The sequence below is a fragment of the Rhipicephalus microplus genome, chromosome 9, assembly GCF_043290135.1.
Source record: "Rhipicephalus microplus isolate Deutch F79 chromosome 9, USDA_Rmic, whole genome shotgun sequence".
Taxonomy (NCBI): domain Eukaryota; kingdom Metazoa; phylum Arthropoda; class Arachnida; order Ixodida; family Ixodidae; genus Rhipicephalus; species Rhipicephalus microplus.
Window position 1 is genome coordinate 69,820,468 of NC_134708.1, and position 19,729 is coordinate 69,840,196.

Genomic DNA, 19,729 nt, shown 5'->3' on the forward strand with positions numbered 1-19,729 from the left:
GACACGATCATAAAAATCGCCAAAGCCCCATTACCCACTACGAAGAAACAACTACGTTCGTTTCTTGGCTTGGCAGGATATTATCGTGATCTAATCCCTCACTACGCTGAGAAGGCACTGCCTCTGACAGAGATGACAAAGAAAAGGGAGAGTAACAAGATCAATTGGAATATTGAAGGGCAGACAGCTTTCGAAACACTAAAGCAAGCTCTGGCGTCTGGACCTATTTTAAAGGCTCCGGATCTCAAACGTGGATTTGTACTCCGCAGTGACGCCTCCGATTCTTGCATCGGTGCAGTCCTTATGCAAGAGCACGACGGTGTTTTATACCCGGTAAAATACGCCAGTCGTCAGCTACTGCCTCGAGAACAGAACTACTCAACAATCGAGCGGGAGTGTCTCGCGTTGGTGTGGGCAGTGGAAAAGTTCCACATATTTTTATATGGGACATATTTCACGGTTCAAACAGATCACCAACCGTTGCAGTACTTATCTCGAGCAAAACACCTCAACAGCAGAGTTCTGCGGTGGAGTTTAGTACTGCAAGAGTACAACTTTCACGTAGAACATATAAAGGGATCCGAGAATGTTGGAGCCGACTACATGAGTAGGTTGCAGTGAATATGTTCTGTGTGTTATTATTACAAGGTTATGCTTGTGTGGTGGACTGTTACTGGAGTTAATGACTGTATTTGTACTGTTCTTAGTTGCTGCCAAAAACTTTTCTTATTGTTGTTGGTTGAATGTTACGTTCTGTGGACTCGGTGTTTCGACGTGAGACATGTCAACGAAGAAGCAGTGTGGTGCCATCGGTGTGTTGTGATAGCTTGTGTGGTGCGCATCGAACGACAGTTTTTCAACGGGAAAAACTTCTTCGAAAGGGGGCCATTGTGATGCGATGGTGATGCGACTGGTGCGCGTAATTGTGAATGATTGAAAAGTGCGCGAAATTAAAGGATGACCGAGTGCACGTGCTGGGTCGCCTGAACAACGACGACGCCGAGGACCGGTACACGTGAGAGCGTGGAGCGCAAGCATCCAAGACCATAAAGCAAACAAGGGCCAATGGCTGATCACCACGGAGTTTTGAAAGGCCAATCGGGACGAGACAAGTGTGCCCCAGAGGAAGCCAATCCTGAAGGGCAAAAGAGCTAGTAGTTCGAGGTGAACGAGGCAAGAGGAAGGTCACAGCTGGGAGCTGAAGACAGGCAGTCGGGTGGCAGACCTGAGCCTTCTGGACTTCACCCGGTCTGGACCTCCGGACAACGCCTTCCAAGGACGGCGAGCTGCCTCAACGGTCGAGACCAAGGCCTGCAGATTCCGGTGCGGGTGCAGCAACGGCAGTTCGGGTCACGGGCCTGAGCCTTGCAACCAGCCACCTCATCGGGCGAATCTGGGCCGCCACAGGCATCACCGAGCGAGTCCCGTTCCATCGTCGCCGCCAGCGAGCATCGGTACACGCCGTCGCCACCATTACAGCAGCAACGTTTTGGTGAGATCGAACTTGCTCTCTTCCCTGCACCGCCGAATCACCGCGTCAGAACTGCATCATGTAGCTGTGACTTTCCGTCGGCAGTTTCGGGACTTTAGATGTTTGTTTTCCTTCTAAATCCCGCTTTTAGCCAGCTACTCATTTCTTGTAGTTTGGGTTTGAGTTTTGCTTCAGTTCTGCAGTAAATGTTTAGGTGTTGTTTGTTAAGCAAACGGCTTTGTCCTTATTAGAAAAACTCTCCGGGGCTCAACCAGGAGGAACAAATCAGCAACAAGAACCCGCATCACAACCGCATAAGTAGATCGAGGAGACTGCACATTGGGCTAACTGCGGACTGATAGTGGCACTCGAAAAGTTGTAGAATATTGCGGTAAAAATGTTCAAAGTTCGTACGCTCGAGGCTCATTACAACAGTAAACGGCCCGTCTAGAACAAAATGCTGCCGACAATTGGAATGCTAAGCTAACCGGACAGCTGTGGAAGGGAGAGGAGCAATCCACCCCGTGCCATACCACCGCTGGCGCCCTCTGTACAAGTGGTGTATATATATATATATATATATATATATATATATATATATATATATATATATATATATATATATATATATATATATATATATATATATATATATATGTTTCGCAGTAGAGAGTTAGTGAAATGACTTTATTAGGTTCACAGTAGGTGCGAGTTAAATCGACATCACTTGGCTAGGTCCACTGGTTCAAGCATTCGACTCAAATTTCCAATTTTAAGTGTGACGTGACAGCTAAACATTTGCTGTCTACCTAGGACCACAATGTCTACATGCAGCGCGTACTGTAGCTAGTGTATACGAAAAGGCACAACGCCACATTCGGTGTGACTGTCGGATATATAATGTTCAGAGACAGTCACGGGCGTCTTGATATAATAGACGCATGTCTTATGATACTATTCTTGCCTGTCGTCGGCAGAGGACACCTCAGCTGAACGTGACGCAGGCACTACTGAGGTATTTAAGAGAAAAAAAAAAGACTTCTAGAAGCGTCCGTGACAGTGACGTCCAGTACCACGCCACCCAAAGTGATGGAATCTGACTGCGTGTTTGTGCGCATGCTCTGTCAGCGACCATGGTTGTCTTATATCATTTTCTCTCTCTTTTTCCATCAACCCCCATCCCGTTCCCACGTGTGGTGTGCGAAACCGGTTGTCCTGAACTGGTTAACCTCTCTCCTTTTTTTTTCTCTCCTATGACTTCTATCTTCTCTTAAGATGGATGACGACAGCCGAGAGAATACATTCACAATGAATTATTAGCGAAGACTCACCCTTTTGATCCGGCGGATCTCTTTGATAGAGACATCCTCCGTCTCGCCCACTAACCGATAACAGGTCTCGTCTATGTGGCTGTTTGTGGTGGCGAACTCTTTGGGGCCGCTGAAGCCGCAGCAGTCCAGCTAGATGCAAAAGATTGAGTGTTTGAGAATTGGAAAACCAGGCCAATAGAATGACTAGAAAGAAATAGAAAAAAAAACAGTCGGCGAAGAAGGTGACTCAGATAAAGAGACGAAGTTAAAGAGTTCACAACATGAGAGTTGAAGCAGCTCCCAAGCGTATAGTGTAAACAAGAAAAGGCCTTCACAGAAAGGTGAAGGCCTTCAAAGGGAAAGGCCTTAACGTGTCAGTCAACATAAATAGGCTAAATATAATCGTCAAACGTGTTGTTTAGAACAAACGTCCGGCGATTAAAAGTACGATATACTCTGCTATGGGAGAGCAATATGCCGTCCCGGTTTCGAGAAAACCTAGACAACGCGCACGAACTCAGTTGTTTAGAAAAAATTATTTACACTACGTACAAAGCATTAGATGAACTGGACAACCAGCCTGTTTCGGAAGAAAGAATACTGCACTACCGACAGGACTTTATGTCGCAAAAGAAGGCTGTGAAGGCGCTTTTGAGCTTCTTGCGCTCAACCGGCCTGCCCAAAAGACTGTGACCGGAACTCCCTAAATGTGTGCGCATGTGATTTTTTTTCTAATTTATTTTATATATCTCTATCTCTAACCTCTTTCCGACCCTTTTCCCCACCCCTGTACAGGGTAACAAACCAGTTCTTCTAAGTTAACCTCCCTGCCACTTCCTTTTATTTCTTTTTCTCTCTTATGCGCAGCGAAAATGATCGTGGATACATTTACATTTGCATCACAAAAGATGTGGGTGTTTAGAAAAAGTTGTTAACAATTTAGAGTACTTGGTACTCTACTGCACACGCATAAAGCCATCACGTCGGCGTCAGACTTGATGAGGCTGTGTTGACAAAAATTACGCCGTGAACAAGTTCACGACGACACATCACCACAAAGTGGTGATGTCACAGGTTGGGCTATTATATAGCCTTGGGTTAGCCTGGGTTTGTGTGTTTAAAACGTAGTTACCGATTTAGAGTACTCGCTATAACTGCTGTCCAAGCATCGCTACCGACGGGGCTTAGAGAAATTATATTTAGACAAAATTTTTAACGATTTCGAGTACATGGTACTCAACTATGGGAGAGCAGTAAGCCGTCCCTTTTTTGATGCGACCAGCTGAGGAAGGACCTGAGCGAAATGACCTGAGAGAAATCAACAGTTAGCGAAGGTTTTACTAAAGAACTGCGGTAGGCATTACTTGATGAACAGGTACACGTTATTCTCACAAGTTTTGAATTAAAAACTCAAACGTTCCGAGAAACTTCATCTCAGTTTTAGACCGACACAATCAGTCAATCAGCATATTTTCAACAGAATAAATAAACCCTTATTTTCTAATACGCCTGCACTCTGCATAAATTGAAAGCAAATACTTCCACTTCGAACGAGAGCTGCACCTGTAAATAACATTTCGCAGAGCATTAATGAATTCTGAAGGGCAGTTATGCCAAGGAAAGCATATAGGGGATGTTTTATGTTATACCTCATAAAACATTTCATATACTTTCCTTGGCATGATTGTCTGTTAGATATCATCATTATTATTGTGTCTAACAAAGAAATCAAACTAGCCCTAATTGTACACGTCTTTCCATCTTGCAGAGCAGTAACAGTTGGCCCTTCCCTCTGGGGAATTGGAGGACCAGCGAAGCTGAAGAACGCACTCCCATCTCTGCTCTCATCGGCGTTCTTCGTAAACGCGCTGCTGCCCGGGCGTTCTCACAGAGTGCGTTCGACCCAAGGCTGTTTCAATCATAGATTTCCTCTAATTAACTAGGGGGAACTGGTGCTGCGATCATTCAGAGACCATTGGAATGACGCGCAGTACACAAAATGGCTTTAGTCTTGGTGCTTGCGGGCTTCGAACGCACCCTTGGCTTTGTTTAGTGCTTGAAATACGAGTACGTAACGTAAACAAGGACTAACTAAGATACAGACAAGCGCGTACTACCAACTTGTCTACGTTACCCGCTCTTTTTTTTCAAGCAATCATAAATGCACCAACTCACCCATTCCGCCATGTTGTTTCTTGATGCGTTTTGGTTTTGTTTCGTATGAAAGAAGGAACCATTGTTAGTTTCGTGACACAATTTGAATTGGTGGGCCTTAAGGGTTAAAGTGGGGAAATACAACTGCTGAACATTCGCTAATATTCGTTTCGTGACAAAGCGGCTTCAAGTCAGCGAAGCCGAACAGAGCTGAAAGTACGAAGATTAGACAAAATGGTCCACCAACCATCAATCGCATGCTAGCTGAAGCGCCATGCGTTGCAGCTCCTATAGACACTAGCGCCAGAGTTCCCTCTAGTGTATTTATAGGAAACTCTATGGTTTCTATCTCCTTGGTTCGACATGTGCTTGACATGGGCGACCATGCCAATGCAGCATCGAGCTTTTTGTACATCACTTGGTGTTGCACTGCCTGCAGCGTCGGTCCACCTTCTTACAGATACTATAGACGTCATCTGCTGACGTCATCATGCGATGACATCAAAAATTTGGTGATCCCCGATATCATGATGACCTGACATGGCGCTATGCATGTTATAGCTGACTCGGGAGAAGTCCCTGTTTTTTTCTTGTTTTTTTCCTTGCTGTTTGTAAACGGATGCGGACGGACGCTACAAAATGAAGCTGCTGTGCCATTTTCAGCTTCTCTGTAAAAAGAAGCGCACTAGGGTGCAGCTTACGTTGGTGCTAGGATCCAGCGATATTAGTTCCTTGCGGAACGCCCCAGTGTGACCGCCGGGTAGAGTTGCGTATAAATAAAAAAGTAAAAAAACGAACAAACATCAAGATAAAAAAATAGAGAAGATATTCAGGGCTCTTTGTGATATGCATGATACCTGATCACAATTTTGCTGCAAAAAAAAAACCCGGATAATTACCCGTTTGAATAAAAAATGAAAGTAAATTGAGTGGTTATCTGGCACATACAAACTAAGAAACTACAGGAACCTGTATACAGATTGGTTCAGCCTATCTGAACGTAGGAAACAGACTTTTCGCGATCACGTAGTAACCGAAACGTAGGACTTTGTAACACCCATGGAATGGTCATTCAAAAATGAATAAAGGTCTCATTAGACTGTAGAAATCCTATAGCTACGTTCCTAGAGATCTATCTATCTATCTATCTATCTATCTATCTATCTATCTATCTATCTATCTATCTATCTATCTATCTATCTATCTATCTATCTATCTATCTATCTATCTATCTATCTATCTATCTATCTATCTTCTCTGAAGCTTCATTGTAGCGGACGCAGACACCACACACACACAAAAAAAAAACGTCTGATGACACACAGCGCTCAGGAAATAACCAACTACTAAAAAAAACATCTCTGTTCCACCCTTACTGACTGTCCATCCTCGCTCAACTTGCAATGCCCGTTTCTCTTGGCTGCGCTTTCACTGGATGACAAACCAAGTGGGTGAGAACGCTATTATATATCTATTCGCTGAGGACATAATTGGTCGTTTGGCCGTCCTTTTACGAAACACCTATGGAATATAGTTCGGCACAATAGAATAAAAGCTTTTATTGACCCTTACCCTGTCCTGGATGAAGTTTTTCGTGGGCTCGTTCACTTCTATCCAGCCGGACTTTAAGATGTCCACCATCTGTCGAGAGAAGGATAAATGTTTAGGAAGTCGGTCAAGGCTTTCTGCGATATTAGTGTGCCCTGCACATGTGAAGTAGAGGAGCGATCATAATAATATCGTGGTATCTGCGTCATTACGCGCCAAAACTACTATGTGATTGTGAGGTGAGCCGTAAGGTTGGGCTCCAGAAATTTCGACTATCTGGTGTTCTGGAACCTGCACACCCATCGCACAGCTATGGGTCTCAAGCCCTTCGTCCACATTGCAATGCGACCGTCGCAACCGGGACAGCACCGGCGACCTTCGAGTCAGCAGTTGAGCCCGTAACCTTTGTACCTGAGAGGCGGACGTAAAGGACTAAGGACTAGTCAGAACATGTTATCCTAATGCGAAATACGGCCCATGATGGAACACTGCTAGCACTCGTATCGAAGTATTCGCAAATACATCAGCGTCGGAAAGGCGTCGACTACATCGGAGTGTGATTATTATGCTGCGTGCGTTTCATGAGTGGAGCCCGCAATATTTACGGTCAGTTGAAGTTAACCTTAGATGACATACAAATGCACAGCAGCCTAACCCGAAGATAATTTTTGTGTGCGTGCTATAGTCACTCAAATGCGAAGTAAGATATTTTCTACGCGTAACCGCCAGGTTGTAATGCGTAATTTGATTATGTTACTTCTTGCACACAACAACAAATAGTATACTTCTAGTTTCATCGCAAAGCTTAATTCTTGCCATCTAGTGTTTTTATTATGTAACCATGATAAGCAGAGCAGAAATGATGAAGGCTGTGGGAATTGAGGCTGGCCCGCTGCCTTTGCGCGGGCTTTCCCGCCTTTTCTGCCATTCTCATGTCCCGACATGTCTGCCCTCCTTTGCCGTCAGCCGCGCTGGGAAGGGCGGAGTGACGTTTAACTCCCTCACCCGGTAGCGGATGTTGACTGTGGCGCCGCGCGCGGGGGACCCCCGAGAGGTTTTCGCGCGCTGCGTCGGGAGCGGTGAGTACAGTCCGGGACTTCAAACGGTGAGCCACGCATTCTTTTCCGTCCGTCGAGTCCCGCCGCTCGGGGCTCGTCGGACTTCGCTGACGGCGCCTCGCGCCCGATGCGAACGCTCACCTTTTGTTGCCCCGCTGCGTACTCACGGCCGAAGGGCAGTACGGTGTCCTAGTGCGTGGCCTAGCTACGCCGACCCGTCTCCCTCCGAAGCCAACGCGAGCGCCTTTTGCCCTCGCTCGAGCAACCGGGCCTTTGCTCCGGTGTCTCCGTGGATCAGCTTTACCGCGGAGACGTGCTCGTGGCACCCCTGTGTAGTACTTTGTGCCCGTGGCGTGGATAAGCCTACTTGCTTTCCCGCCGCGCCTATTTGCAACGGGCTGTACTGCGTTTGGTGTTGCCACAATAAAGTGTTGCGACTTGAGCAGTATCGTGTTTCCCGCCACGGCGACGGTTAACGCGTGCCCTGCGGCTCGCTAAGACCGGACCCACGCTGGTGGCCGTACTCCTTCGGGATACGTGTACACCACACTGGCGCCCAACGCGGTATCAAAAGCTCTAGCTTTTGACTGCTCTTCAGCGAGTCAGTTCGCCTGCGCGATTCGGGCTCGTCGCAACATGGCTGCTTCGCGGGACTTTTGTCCGCTGTCCCTTTTAGCGGATGCCGCGTTGCACACGGAGGCCATTGCCTCTATTGACGGGAACCCTTCTGCACCCGTCCGTGTCGGCACCCCCTATTGCGGTGACGACACGAGGCGCCTAGCCGCTCCCTTTGGAGATGGCGCGTCGCTTCGGAATGGGCCTCTTGCCCTACCCGAACGTTATGTCTGCTTCGTGGCATGCCGCGTTGCACCAAGAGGCCACCGCCTCTATCGACGGGCGCCCTTCGGCGCTCGCCTGTGTCGTCACCCCTTTTTGTGGTGAATACACTCCTACGTGGTAGCTGACGCGCTATCTCGTGCCCCCTGTTGTCTGCCGAGAACCTGGATTTCGGTGCGACGGCCGCTCGCGGTGCCTTAGCACATGCAAGCGTCGGGGGCGAAACAGCAGCTTCGCCGCCATTCGGCGAGAAGGGTGAGTCCCCATGCGGACAAACCTTGGCTGCTAACCAGGTAAGCGGCGCACCGCGAAGCGGCCGAGCGGGGGAGCTTTCCGAAGGCCACGAGGCCGAGAGCGAACCCGTAACGCCGACTCACGCGGCGGTTGCTGCGGCCCTGAGTGGGCGCGATACCAGACTCCCCCATTTGGGAGAATGGGAATTGCTTTCGGCAGCGAAGAGCTACTGAAGGCTCAGCAGAGTGATCCGTTTCGAGTCTCGGAGGGACGGAGCGCCGTATACGCTGCTTGCTTTGCGGCGGGCGCCGTTAAACCGTCTTGAGAGGCGCGCCGTTACGCTGCTTGTTCTGCGGCGGGCGCTATTAGGGGGCTGAAACAGCGTGTGTCGCTGAGTCCCCGGCGGATTCATTTTGCTGGACCATGACGGGCTCCTGCTGAACTATATAGCCACTGACGACGAGTCCAGCGACCCGTTTAAGGTGGTTATGCCCAAAAGTCTGAGAGCCGCACTGTTGCGATCCTCTCACGACGAATCCATGGCCGGTCACCTGAGTGGCTCGAAAGTTTTTGCAAACTGAGCAATGTTGTGACCTGGCCCGGCACGAAGCGTGGCTTTTATCGCTATTCCGTGCCTGCCACGTCTGACAAACGGTTGAGCCAAGGGTTGGAAAGCCGCCCGGTCTTATGAACCGATTGTCAGTGAGCGTCCGTGGCGCGTACTAGCTGAAAGATCCCCTTTGGGAAAACTCAGCCGTGCCCACATCGCAGACCTGAAGCCCTTTGTCACGGTCTGACGAGCTCGCGCCAGTGCCCTGCGGCACTTCGCGCAAGCAACGGGCACACCCGGAGCGGCGGACCGCATTCGGACCCCGTGCCGGTATAATCTGAGGAAGCGGTCACCTTTGTGATCTCGCGCCGGACGGCGGACTTCTCCGCAACCGAAGGCCCTCAGTTTACTGTCTAGCCTCAGTATAGGTTAGCTTCTTTACGGCCTTTTCTCGTAAAGAAGTTGACCCCGCCGTGTCTGCTGCCAGTGTTTCTTTTTTTTTTGAAGTGTTCATGTGTATTTTATGTTTCTTGTTTATTATTAAGTGTTATTTGTGTATTTTGTTTTTTTTTGCTAGATGTTTAGTGTCAGTATGCTCTGTGTTTACTTTTTTTTCGTGTTCGTTTCGTCTACCGCGAAGGGAGCTGTGTGTGACCTTGTGTGTCGGTGCTTGCCGGGAGGGAGAGAGACGAAGGACGCTTTGCGCCTACGCTCGCGCAGCCGTCGGCGGTGTGTGTGCGTGCGTGTGTAAGTGCGTGACGCTTCAGTGCGAGCCCGCGAAGAGTGCGTCATGGCTGCCCTCCATCGACGCGGACACTGGAGGTGCTGGGGGGTCATTGACCCACTGACGTCAGACCATCTGGCTGTGCTCTGCTCTCGGCCGTTGTCGAAGAAGCCCCGCTGCCTTTACCACCATGGCTCCTGCGCGAGGCCAGCTGAAAGCAGCTATATGCTGCCGGCCAACGCCATTCGCAGCCAATTTGGGTCGGCCTCCCTGAGCACTGGAGAGGCCCGGCTTCGCGCAACGTTCCAGCTTCATCATCGAGCCAGAAATGCGGGGCCTCCGAAGCACAGCCGAGGCAGCGTTCGTCGGACTCGCTGCTTAACAAGACCAGCAACGAGCCATCAGTGAGCCCCCCCCCCCCCCCTTCCGGTACCTCTGACCTCGCACTCGGGCATCGCACAGAGCGGACACTGTCACGCCTTTCCGCCCCTCCGCGCAGTGGACGCTATCCCCCTTCAGCACCACGAACACTAGTGCCACGTTTCTGTGCTCCCTTCTGCAGTATTTGTATAGTGTCGTGTGTTTATTTTGTTTCCTTTGTAATCATATTTCTTTTAAGCAGCAGTAGCAGGGCTCGACTGAGGTTAGCTGTAGCTCATAGCAGTGTCATTTTAACTGCATGGGTAACGTCCGGCTGCCTTTTTGCAGACCGGTAAAGGGCAAATTTAGGAGGGGGGGATGTGGGAATTGAGGCTGGCCCGCTGCCTTTGCGCGGGCTTTCCCGCCTTTTCTGCCATTCTCATGTCCCGACATGTCTGCCCTCCTTTGCCGTCAGCCGCGCTGGGAAGGGCGGAGTGACGTTTAACTCCCTCACCCGGTAGCGGATGTTGACTGTGGCGCCGCGCGCGGGGGACCCCCGAGAGGTTTTCGCGCGCTGCGTCGGGAGCGGTGAGTACAGTCCGGGACTTCAAACGGTGAGCCACGCATTCTTTTCCGTCCGTCGAGTCCCGTCGCTCGGGGCTCGTCGGACTTCGCTGACGGCGCCTCGCGCCCGATGCGAACGCTCACCTTTTGTTGCCCCGCTGCGTACTCACGGCCGAAGGGCAGTACGGTGTCCTAGTGCGTGGCCTAGCTACGCCGACCCGTCTCCCTTCGAAGCCAACGCGAGCGCCTTTGCCCTCGCTCGAGCAACCGGGCCCTTTGTCCCGGTGTCTCCGTGGATCACCTTTACCGCGGAGACGTGCTCGTGGCACCCCTGTGTAGTACTTTGTGCCCGTGGCGTGGATAAGCCTACTTGCTTTCCCGCCGCGCCTATTTGCAACGGGCTGTACTGCGTTTGGTGTTGCCACAATAAAGTGTTGCGACTTGAGCAGTATCGTGTTTCCCGCCACGGCGACGGTTAACGCGTGCCCTGCGGCTCGCTAAGACCGAACCCACGCTGGTGGCCGTACTCCTTCGGGATACGTGTACACCACAAGGCCCTAATGAGCATATAAATATGTTAGAATGAGGAAGATAGAGTGCGTGATATGGGCCTAGATGTAAGCCTCAAAGTTTAAGTTTGTCTGATGAACCACTTGATTATTCAATTGGTAGTGTCATGAATCGAGTCACCCTACTCCCGGTAATATGAAAGAAGAAAATAAACGGCAGACTTGCGCGGAAGGAGCAGTACAGTCACATCGTGAGCTAGAAGAGTGGCCTTGCAGAGCCTGAACACTAGTTGGTTAACTGTTGCAAGCATACTTGCTTGATACCCACTAGGGCATTAATAATAATTTTTTTTGGTAGTAGGCCGGCATTCACTATGCTATTTTTCGTCATTCTTCTGAGAAGCGTGGTATGCGCTAAACACTTACAAAGACTTTCGTGCCAATTGTTCATGCAGTGGCTGACGACGATGAGGAATTCTGCCTGAAGTCGGTATGCGCCACAGTTAATGGGGAAACAAGAACAAGCTTTTTTACTAGGTTGCAGCATGGGTCGGCCCACTCGTTACGCTATTCGCATTCTGCGACGACTGGTTGTCATTTCGCTCTTTTTAAAACGCTTTATAAGTCGTATGAACGCGATTGCTTTCCCGACATAAAGCCTGCCAAGGCAAGTTTGCCGACAAGCCCCAAGCACCAGCATGACTAAGTGGTAGAATACTAGGCTGGCACCCAGCGGACCCGGGTTTGAGCCGCACTGTGTCATTGGTATTAGGTTTCTTTTCTAATTTCGTGCGACATTGGTTACGGACACCGGCGGTGGCGGAGAACTACGGCACTCCGCGAGACCCAAATTGGGATCTTATAACAGCTTTCGCTGTAAAAAAAAAAAGAATTGCTACTTTCTTATGATCCATGGTGTCGGCGAAGAAATGTGAATACTGTAAACACAAGTATTATATATTCCGAATGTCCTTTCAGAGTAAGGGTAAATAAATTAAAAATCACTTATTTCAGTAACGATATATGAGCCACCGGCTAGATTGATCAGAAATTAACGGCGGCACGAACTAAACGCAAGATAATACGAGATGGTTTAAGCACTCGATCGTTGCATGGTTTTTCTGGAGGCCACCAGAAGAAGTATTGGCGAGTGCTTCGACATATCGCAATATATGTATGATTGGTGGTCATAACATCACGGTATCGTCTCTATATTTGCTAGTAGGGCGACAGCACAACAACAACCACAACAAAAACAACAAAAGGAATCGAAATGTAGCTGGTGGGTGTCTCGCATGTTTGCGAATTACCACCTGAAAAAAAAAGAAGTTATTCACGGGATCATTTTGGGAGTCAATTACCTTTATTTTGAGTATGCTGAGGGCAACGATGCCACCTATTTCCGCCGCTACCATGACAACGGCGAGGAACAGGAACTGGAAGTGAAGAGAAACGCATCTTACACACTGGCGCTTCACAGTGTTTCCCAAGACCGGATCTAGCAGAGTTAGTTGCCAGCCTCATTTTGTATACAGCATTACAACTGGTTGGTATGGTTTTCATTGCTTCGTCCTTGCGGTGAAACTATTTTTTTTTATTGGGCTCGGCAAACGAACCACAGTAGTGGTGGCATGCTTGTTATGCAGAGGTAGCTCTTCATTTGCGGCCATTGATGCATTGGAATGGGACAAGTAGCAGAGCAGGGCCGCTATGGAAAGACACGGACAGAGAACAGGAGTGGCACTCAGGACGTGTGCGCGTAGCACTCCTATTCTCTTGACAAAACGGCGAACCTGGCTTTGGAAGAGACATACACTACAAGAAATGTATTGACGGCCCAACACGTCGGGAATCACGAAATGTTCAATAAAAATACCTCTTCGAAAATAAAACTCATGCCCACCGTTTTCTCGCCTAAGATATGTATAGGGCGCATGTGAGTGCTGGGTTTCCTTTTCGCGCTGATTTTTTTTTTCTTTCAATAAACTATTGCTAGTTCGCCGCGCGCATGTGGTCGTCGATATTTATCTTTTTGTGTACGCGTCCTTGAAGGCGGGGTTCATCATTTTTTCGAGCTATGTACCAACAGACCTAATACCAGGCTTCCCTTTTCTCTGTCCGTTTCTTGTGGCGCTGTACTTCCAACAGTTATGTGAAATTTTCGCATTTTTGCGTTGTCAAATTGACCACCGGCGCCAGCGTCAACACGAGTGATAAAAAAAAAAACCATCACCATGTGATGACGTCACCATTTGACGCCATCATGCTCTCGGAAAGCGTGACGTCACATGATGACGCCATCTCATAAACGTCGTCTCTCGAAGTAAGGTATGTCGATCACGGAGGCGATTTCAAGGCAGGCGCGGTGCAGAAAGCTTGCAATGGTTTTAATCTTGGAGGCAATACATCGAATTGGAGGGTCGATACTCTGGCTGAGAAAACAAAGATGGCTGACGCCTTTGAGCTGGTCGTTATACGAGTATGTATCAGGGATCGTGTGAGTTATCTACGTAGGAAAACTTGGCAGAGCAATACATGCGATAGCTGGAATGTGACCTTCGGTGAAAAATGCGTGGTCTGTTTGTCGTTTTCGCCACGTGTCAAATTTGTGGCGCTCTGCTTACGTCGTATTTAGGAGATCGGAGTTGGAGAGATGGACTCACCAGTTTCATGCCGAGGCCGCCTTTCTTGTACGACCCGATCCAGCCACACATACCTGCGACATGAGGAAGATATGTGCAAATTTAAGGGCTCTTTTTCTTGGTTACATACACAAATAATTGCCATGGAAAGTGTCAGGGATTTCATTAGAACTAATTGTAGTGTAAATCTGAAGAAAGAAAATGAGACGAAAAGATAACTTGCCAACGGTAGGATCCAAACCTGCGACATTCGAATAACGCGTACGATGCTCTACCGCTGAGCTACGGTAGCAGTCATCCGCCCCGTCCACATTATAGGGTATACAGGGCGTCCCAGGTAACTTTAGCCCGAGTTTAAAAATGTGCCAGCACACGCAATTACAACGCGACCAAATGCATGTCGCTCGCCATTGCCTAGAGTTAACCAGACTATCTTTTGTGTTCTCAAATATTGTTTAATTAGATCTGTTTAATTAACTAACTTTTGAAGGAATGAAAACGGATAAAAAACTAAATGAGAAAGGTGTAGACCGGTTTGCAAAAAGTCCGATTAGAAAGTTTTGAACTTTAAATCTGTTCTGTTCTAACTGTTTTGCTGTGGAGTAGTTGAGGTCCATATTGCCTCGGCTACTCCATATCACGGAGTTCTGCAGCGCAAAAAAATTAATACTGAATGGTACCCAAAAATGAACAATCCGAAAAAAAACCATAATAGCACACTGAAACCAGTTCAAATATCATGCCAATACACGGTTTGCTTACAGCAGTTCCCACTGTCATTAACTGTTTACACGCACGCCTTCCGTTTCTACTGTCAGTATATGCACTAACACATTTCATACATATCCATCCCTGGCTGTCTATCGCAGGCGCTTATCCAGTCCAGTCTCCACTGAAAAGTCTGTCAGGAAGATATTCGCCTTTTTCTGACAATGCATCTCAGGCTATGGTCCAAGTAATTTCTTTATTGTGAGGGGCCGTCTGTCCAAACTTGCTAGTTTGTTCCTCATTTTTTCTCTTTCATTTGCTTATTTGATGCACTACAAAAGAATATGGCGGACATTTTCTTCTGCATGACCACAATGACATTCCGGGAAGTTGGATTGATGTATTTTGTGCAGAAAGCTGTTTGTGCATGCTACTTCCAGACACCAGTCGAAGTCTGTGGATTAATGTCTCTAAGTTTCGTGAGAGATTTGTCCCTATGAAAAATGTTCTGTGTGCATCAACTTCATTCCTTTGATTTAGGGCTATCAAACCACTTCTCTATCGAACAATGGCTAGCTCCTTGTGTTATAAAATGCCGAATATCCACCTCCGACATAAGGATTGCGCAGTCCCGTCCTTCGTTTAATGCTTTGTTTGTGAGGCTGCAAGCCACTTCATTTGCCTTTATTCCAATGTGACTGGGTATTCGTTGGAATACGATGTTGTGACCCTGCGCTGAGGCATATTCCACAGTTTCTGCAATACAGTGTGCTATTTCACCATTTTTGTAAAGTGATCTCGCATTTCTGAATAGCTGAAGGGCAGGTTTGCTATCCATGCATATCACCCACTTTCGTGGCTCATAATTCTCACAGATGAGCTTAACAGCTTCAAAGGTAGCCCCCAATTCTCCTGTCGTCGATGAAGATTTGTGCGATAATTTGTACACTCTCTTTTTCTGAATTTCGGGCATAAAGACCGCACAAGCTGACGCTTCCTCGGTGCATGATCCATCTGTGTATATATTTGTTTTTTTTCTTTATGCATTATATGAAAATGATGAAGTACCATCTGTGCCGCTACTGGAGGCGCCATGTCTGCTTTCTTCCGTATGCGATCTATTTCATGGATAACGTTGAGAAGTGGCCGCGTCCAAGGTGATTTCGAAGGGTTCCATCGTTTAAGTTCTGGTACTACTGCTTGAAATGATGATACACTATTCTGTACTCTCGTTGCCGTCCTTTGTGTTAGTGCACCAGATAAAGGATGACTTTCATGTTGCGTGAAAATTCTCAATAAATTTTTAAATGTTTCTTTAGCTCGGACTACTGCCAAGGGTGGTTGTCGAGCATCTGCATACACTAAAGCACTGGAAGTTGACCGTGGCAACTCCAGACATACCCTCAAGCTTTTTGCCATTAGCAAGTGAAGTCTCTTTTCGGTGGAGGCTGGAAGTCCGTGCAGCAGAGGTAATGAGTAACTTACGATGGGGCGTATCCACGCAACATGTAGGGCTATATACGACTCTGTAGTACCGCCCCAATTAGCTCCGCAGAGATGCCGGAGGATTCGAATGGCCTTATTCACTTTTTGTTCAAGGGACTGGACATGAGGCGACCATGTTAGTCTCCGATCTAAAATCACTCCCAAGAATCTATGAGTATTTACCATTTCAATTGGCTGGTTTTGCAGAATAATTTGGAACTCTTCGACCTTCTTAACGTAAACGGTAGTATGGCTGTTTTAGCCAGACTCACTGCCATACCTCTTTTATTTAGGAAAGGGTCTATATAATCTAATCTTTTTTTGTAAAGTTTGTTAGACATCCGAAAATGATACTCTGAGTAGACGTCCATATACTTATATGATCAGCATGTACTGAACATCTGATGTTTGGTGGAAGATTACACGGTAGCTGCGCCATTACTGCAACAAAGAGAGTAGGGCTTAGCACGATGGCACTCCTTGGTTGTCGACATGTTTTGACGTTGGGCCCTCCAGCATAACTACAGAATTTTGTCGGTGCCTCAGGAAGTCAGCGATCCAACGGATTATCTTGCCCTTGAATCTCTGCCACGCCAGGACTTCCAGAACGTGAACGTGACTCAGTGTGCCGTATGATCGTTGGACATCATGCAATACAGTGACAGTGAATTTATATCTGTTAGGTATTAGTGTTTTTCTGGCAATTACCAATTCCCGCGAAATACAAAAAAAAAACCACGTGACAAACCCGCTCATGCGCCAGTGTGAACAATAGAGAGTTTTAGTACTGCGGAATGGTGCTACGTACGCATCACGCAAGCGCCTTGCGTTACGTGGCGTCGTTTGCCACTAATCGGCTTTTAATACACCGTAGTGCCCGTGTACGTAACGAGCGTGAAGCGTGTTGCGTCATATGGTAGATCAAAATAGAAGTACGTGTTGTTGACAGCCAATGTGAGCCAATCCAAGTGTTATAGCCAGATTATGGCCATATTTTAAGCCACAGAGCCGGTCGGTGCTTGCCTTCGATGCCGCCATTTTGCAAAACGAAGTCTCGCGCTGTCACGAACTTGTTCGAGAGCGGCGCGATCACCTCATACGTACGCACGCACACATCTCATGCGTGCGTACGTAGCGGCTGCGTCCGTAACGCGATACGTGCGCGTTGCGGTCTGCGCATGCGCACTACGCAGAACGTGGCGTCCTTACGTACGTAATGCCGCCACGTACGCAGCGTACGCAGTACTAAAACTCTCTAATGACTCTGGAGCTCCCTAACGTGCCGCGTACGAACGATACGCTTCCCGCACGCCCGTTCATGAAAGCGATAAGCAGTCAGAGTGGTTACCGTTCTGTGGCTGATAGCAAAACGTGTTCATTGAGAAGCCACCACCATCGTTGCGGCCCTGTCGAGACACCACAATCGGACAAATTCTATGGTCGTTCGTACGCGGAACATTAGCGAGCACTAGAATCATTGTTCGTACTGGCACACGAGCGGGTTTGTCACGTGGTGTTTTTTTTTATTTCGCGGGAATTTGTAATTAGCAGAAAAAAAAACTAATACCAAACAGATATAAAGTCTAAAACTGTCTAATCGGACGTTTTTCAAACCGATCTACAACTTTTTCATTAAATTTTTTATCCATCTCCATTCCTTCAGAAGTTACTTAATTAAACAGATCTAATTAAACAATATTTGTGAATACAAAAATAGTGTAACTCCAAGCAACGTTGAGCAACATGCATTTGGTCGCGTCGTAATTGCGTGTGCGGGCATATTTTTACACTCTGGCTAAAGTTACCTGAGACACCCTGTATATGTGCATTTAAACGTGTATAGTGTGACAACTGACAAGTGAGTCATGTGACAACCATCGATCTGCTACAAGTGTTTATGAGTTACACTCAAGCAAATACCATGTCTTCTTTCCTGTGCCCCCATGCAGAAATTTATGCGGCAGTATCAAGCGGGATGAAATGATTCTTCCGTAGAATCGCGAGTAGTGTCCTCGGTAAAATCGTGCATTCACAAGAATCATCAGGTGATCATTGCGCTTAGTTTCTTAAGTTGTGTTTCTGCAGTCGCTTCTTCTAGTAACATAGGAGCCATCTAAGAGCCCCGTACGGTTATTTATAGGGTGCGAGGGGGGAGGGGGGAGGCTGCGATGAACCTTAATCTCCCCCCCCCCTGTGCATCGCTATGGACAATATAGAGATATGAAGGTAACACTATTAATAGTTGACAGACAGTGTCTGTGCCGCCATGATTCCTTCTCCTGCGTCCGTGTATGGATGCCTTGCCTTCTTTTACGGTGAATTTTTGATGGGTACGGAAGAGATGTCACGCTGCTGAGCCCGAACACGCGGGTTTGATACCTCGAACACGGAGGGTATCCGAAAAATTCAAAAACTTCGACACCCCCCTCCCTTTCCCTGTAGTTTCTCAGTTTCCCCGTTATCTTTGCCAAAACAACAGGGAAAAACGCAGTTGCTCAGTGACCACAAAAAAGGAATAAAATGCAAAATGAAACCCGTCGAGTCGTTAAATGCTTCCTCATTATAAAGGAAAATTATACCAACCGCCCGTCCGTAGCACTTGTTGACATCGTTAGCGATGGCCGCCCAGTTTTATTTAATAGGTCAGGAGTCTGAAAGGTCCACGGCCAACATGCAGCCAGCGAAACTAAGTTTTGCGACTTTGCTAATTGTAGTGCTCCCAATATTTTCTCACCTATTGCAAATGATAGTAATTTACACAGTTGTTCGGGTAAGCTACACAGATGGGACCGATCCCAAACATTTGTTTTTTTTTTAGTTTTTTTTTAGTTTTTTTTTTCGTGAGGCATCCGACGCAGTCACTATAATTTCAAACATCACCGTTGAACAAACCTTTACATTTCAGCATCAGTGTCCGGATTAGCTCTTCTGAAAATCAGAGTTCACATGTTTTTCGGAACTTCACGGGGAATACCCATCAGAAATGACTCTTTCATATTAAACGGGAGAAGCCTTTTCTCACATCTTGCCTCCCTCCCCTTCCTCATATACCATCTTCACTGTGCCAGCTTTTTCGGTGTTAAACTTCGTGACTGCAGCCCGCAAGCGGAGGTGCGTTTGAGACTGCAGTATTGAGTGAACTGCGCATAGCAAATACAGCCTGCCTCAGAACAAGATGTGTATACGCTGATGAAACAGAACCAGCATACAACAAATATTCGTCAGCTTTATCGAGCGCACAAACAGACAGTACTGATTCGTTGAACAAAAATGGCACCGTGCAATTTCTTTGTAAAAATACCTTAAATAAAATAATGTTGTTGCCGACGAGTTAACCCACAGGAAAAGCTAGTTTAATGCGTTGGACCACGCACAAAACATGCGTGAAGCTTCACATTCATCTAGCTTACGTTTCAAGGAAGCAAAGCCTACATTACCGTGCGTACCAAGGTACACCTCGTGTTTAAAAACATGCTCAATATGAAACCAACACAACTGCAGCTTCTGGCAAAACACAATTCACGTGGAACAGTAGTATTGAGACCTAGGAGACAATCTGATGCCAACAAAATATA

The 19,729-nt window shown here is 47.5% G+C and overlaps 1 protein-coding gene across 1 annotated transcript in view; it reads right to left on the reverse strand.

Moving 5' to 3' along the window:
• LOC119163277 (uncharacterized) overlaps window positions 1-19,729 on the reverse strand; it is a 164,162-nt gene that overhangs the window by 15,223 nt on the left and 129,210 nt on the right. The window contains exons 4-7 of the mRNA XM_037415236.2: window positions 13,983-14,035; window positions 12,681-12,755; window positions 6,508-6,576; window positions 2,803-2,931 (exon numbers count right to left, since the gene is read on the reverse strand). Coding sequence (XP_037271133.1) covers window positions 2,803-2,931; window positions 6,508-6,576; window positions 12,681-12,755; window positions 13,983-14,035 — 326 coding nt within the window. The remainder of the gene's footprint in view (window positions 1-2,802; window positions 2,932-6,507; window positions 6,577-12,680; window positions 12,756-13,982; window positions 14,036-19,729) is intronic.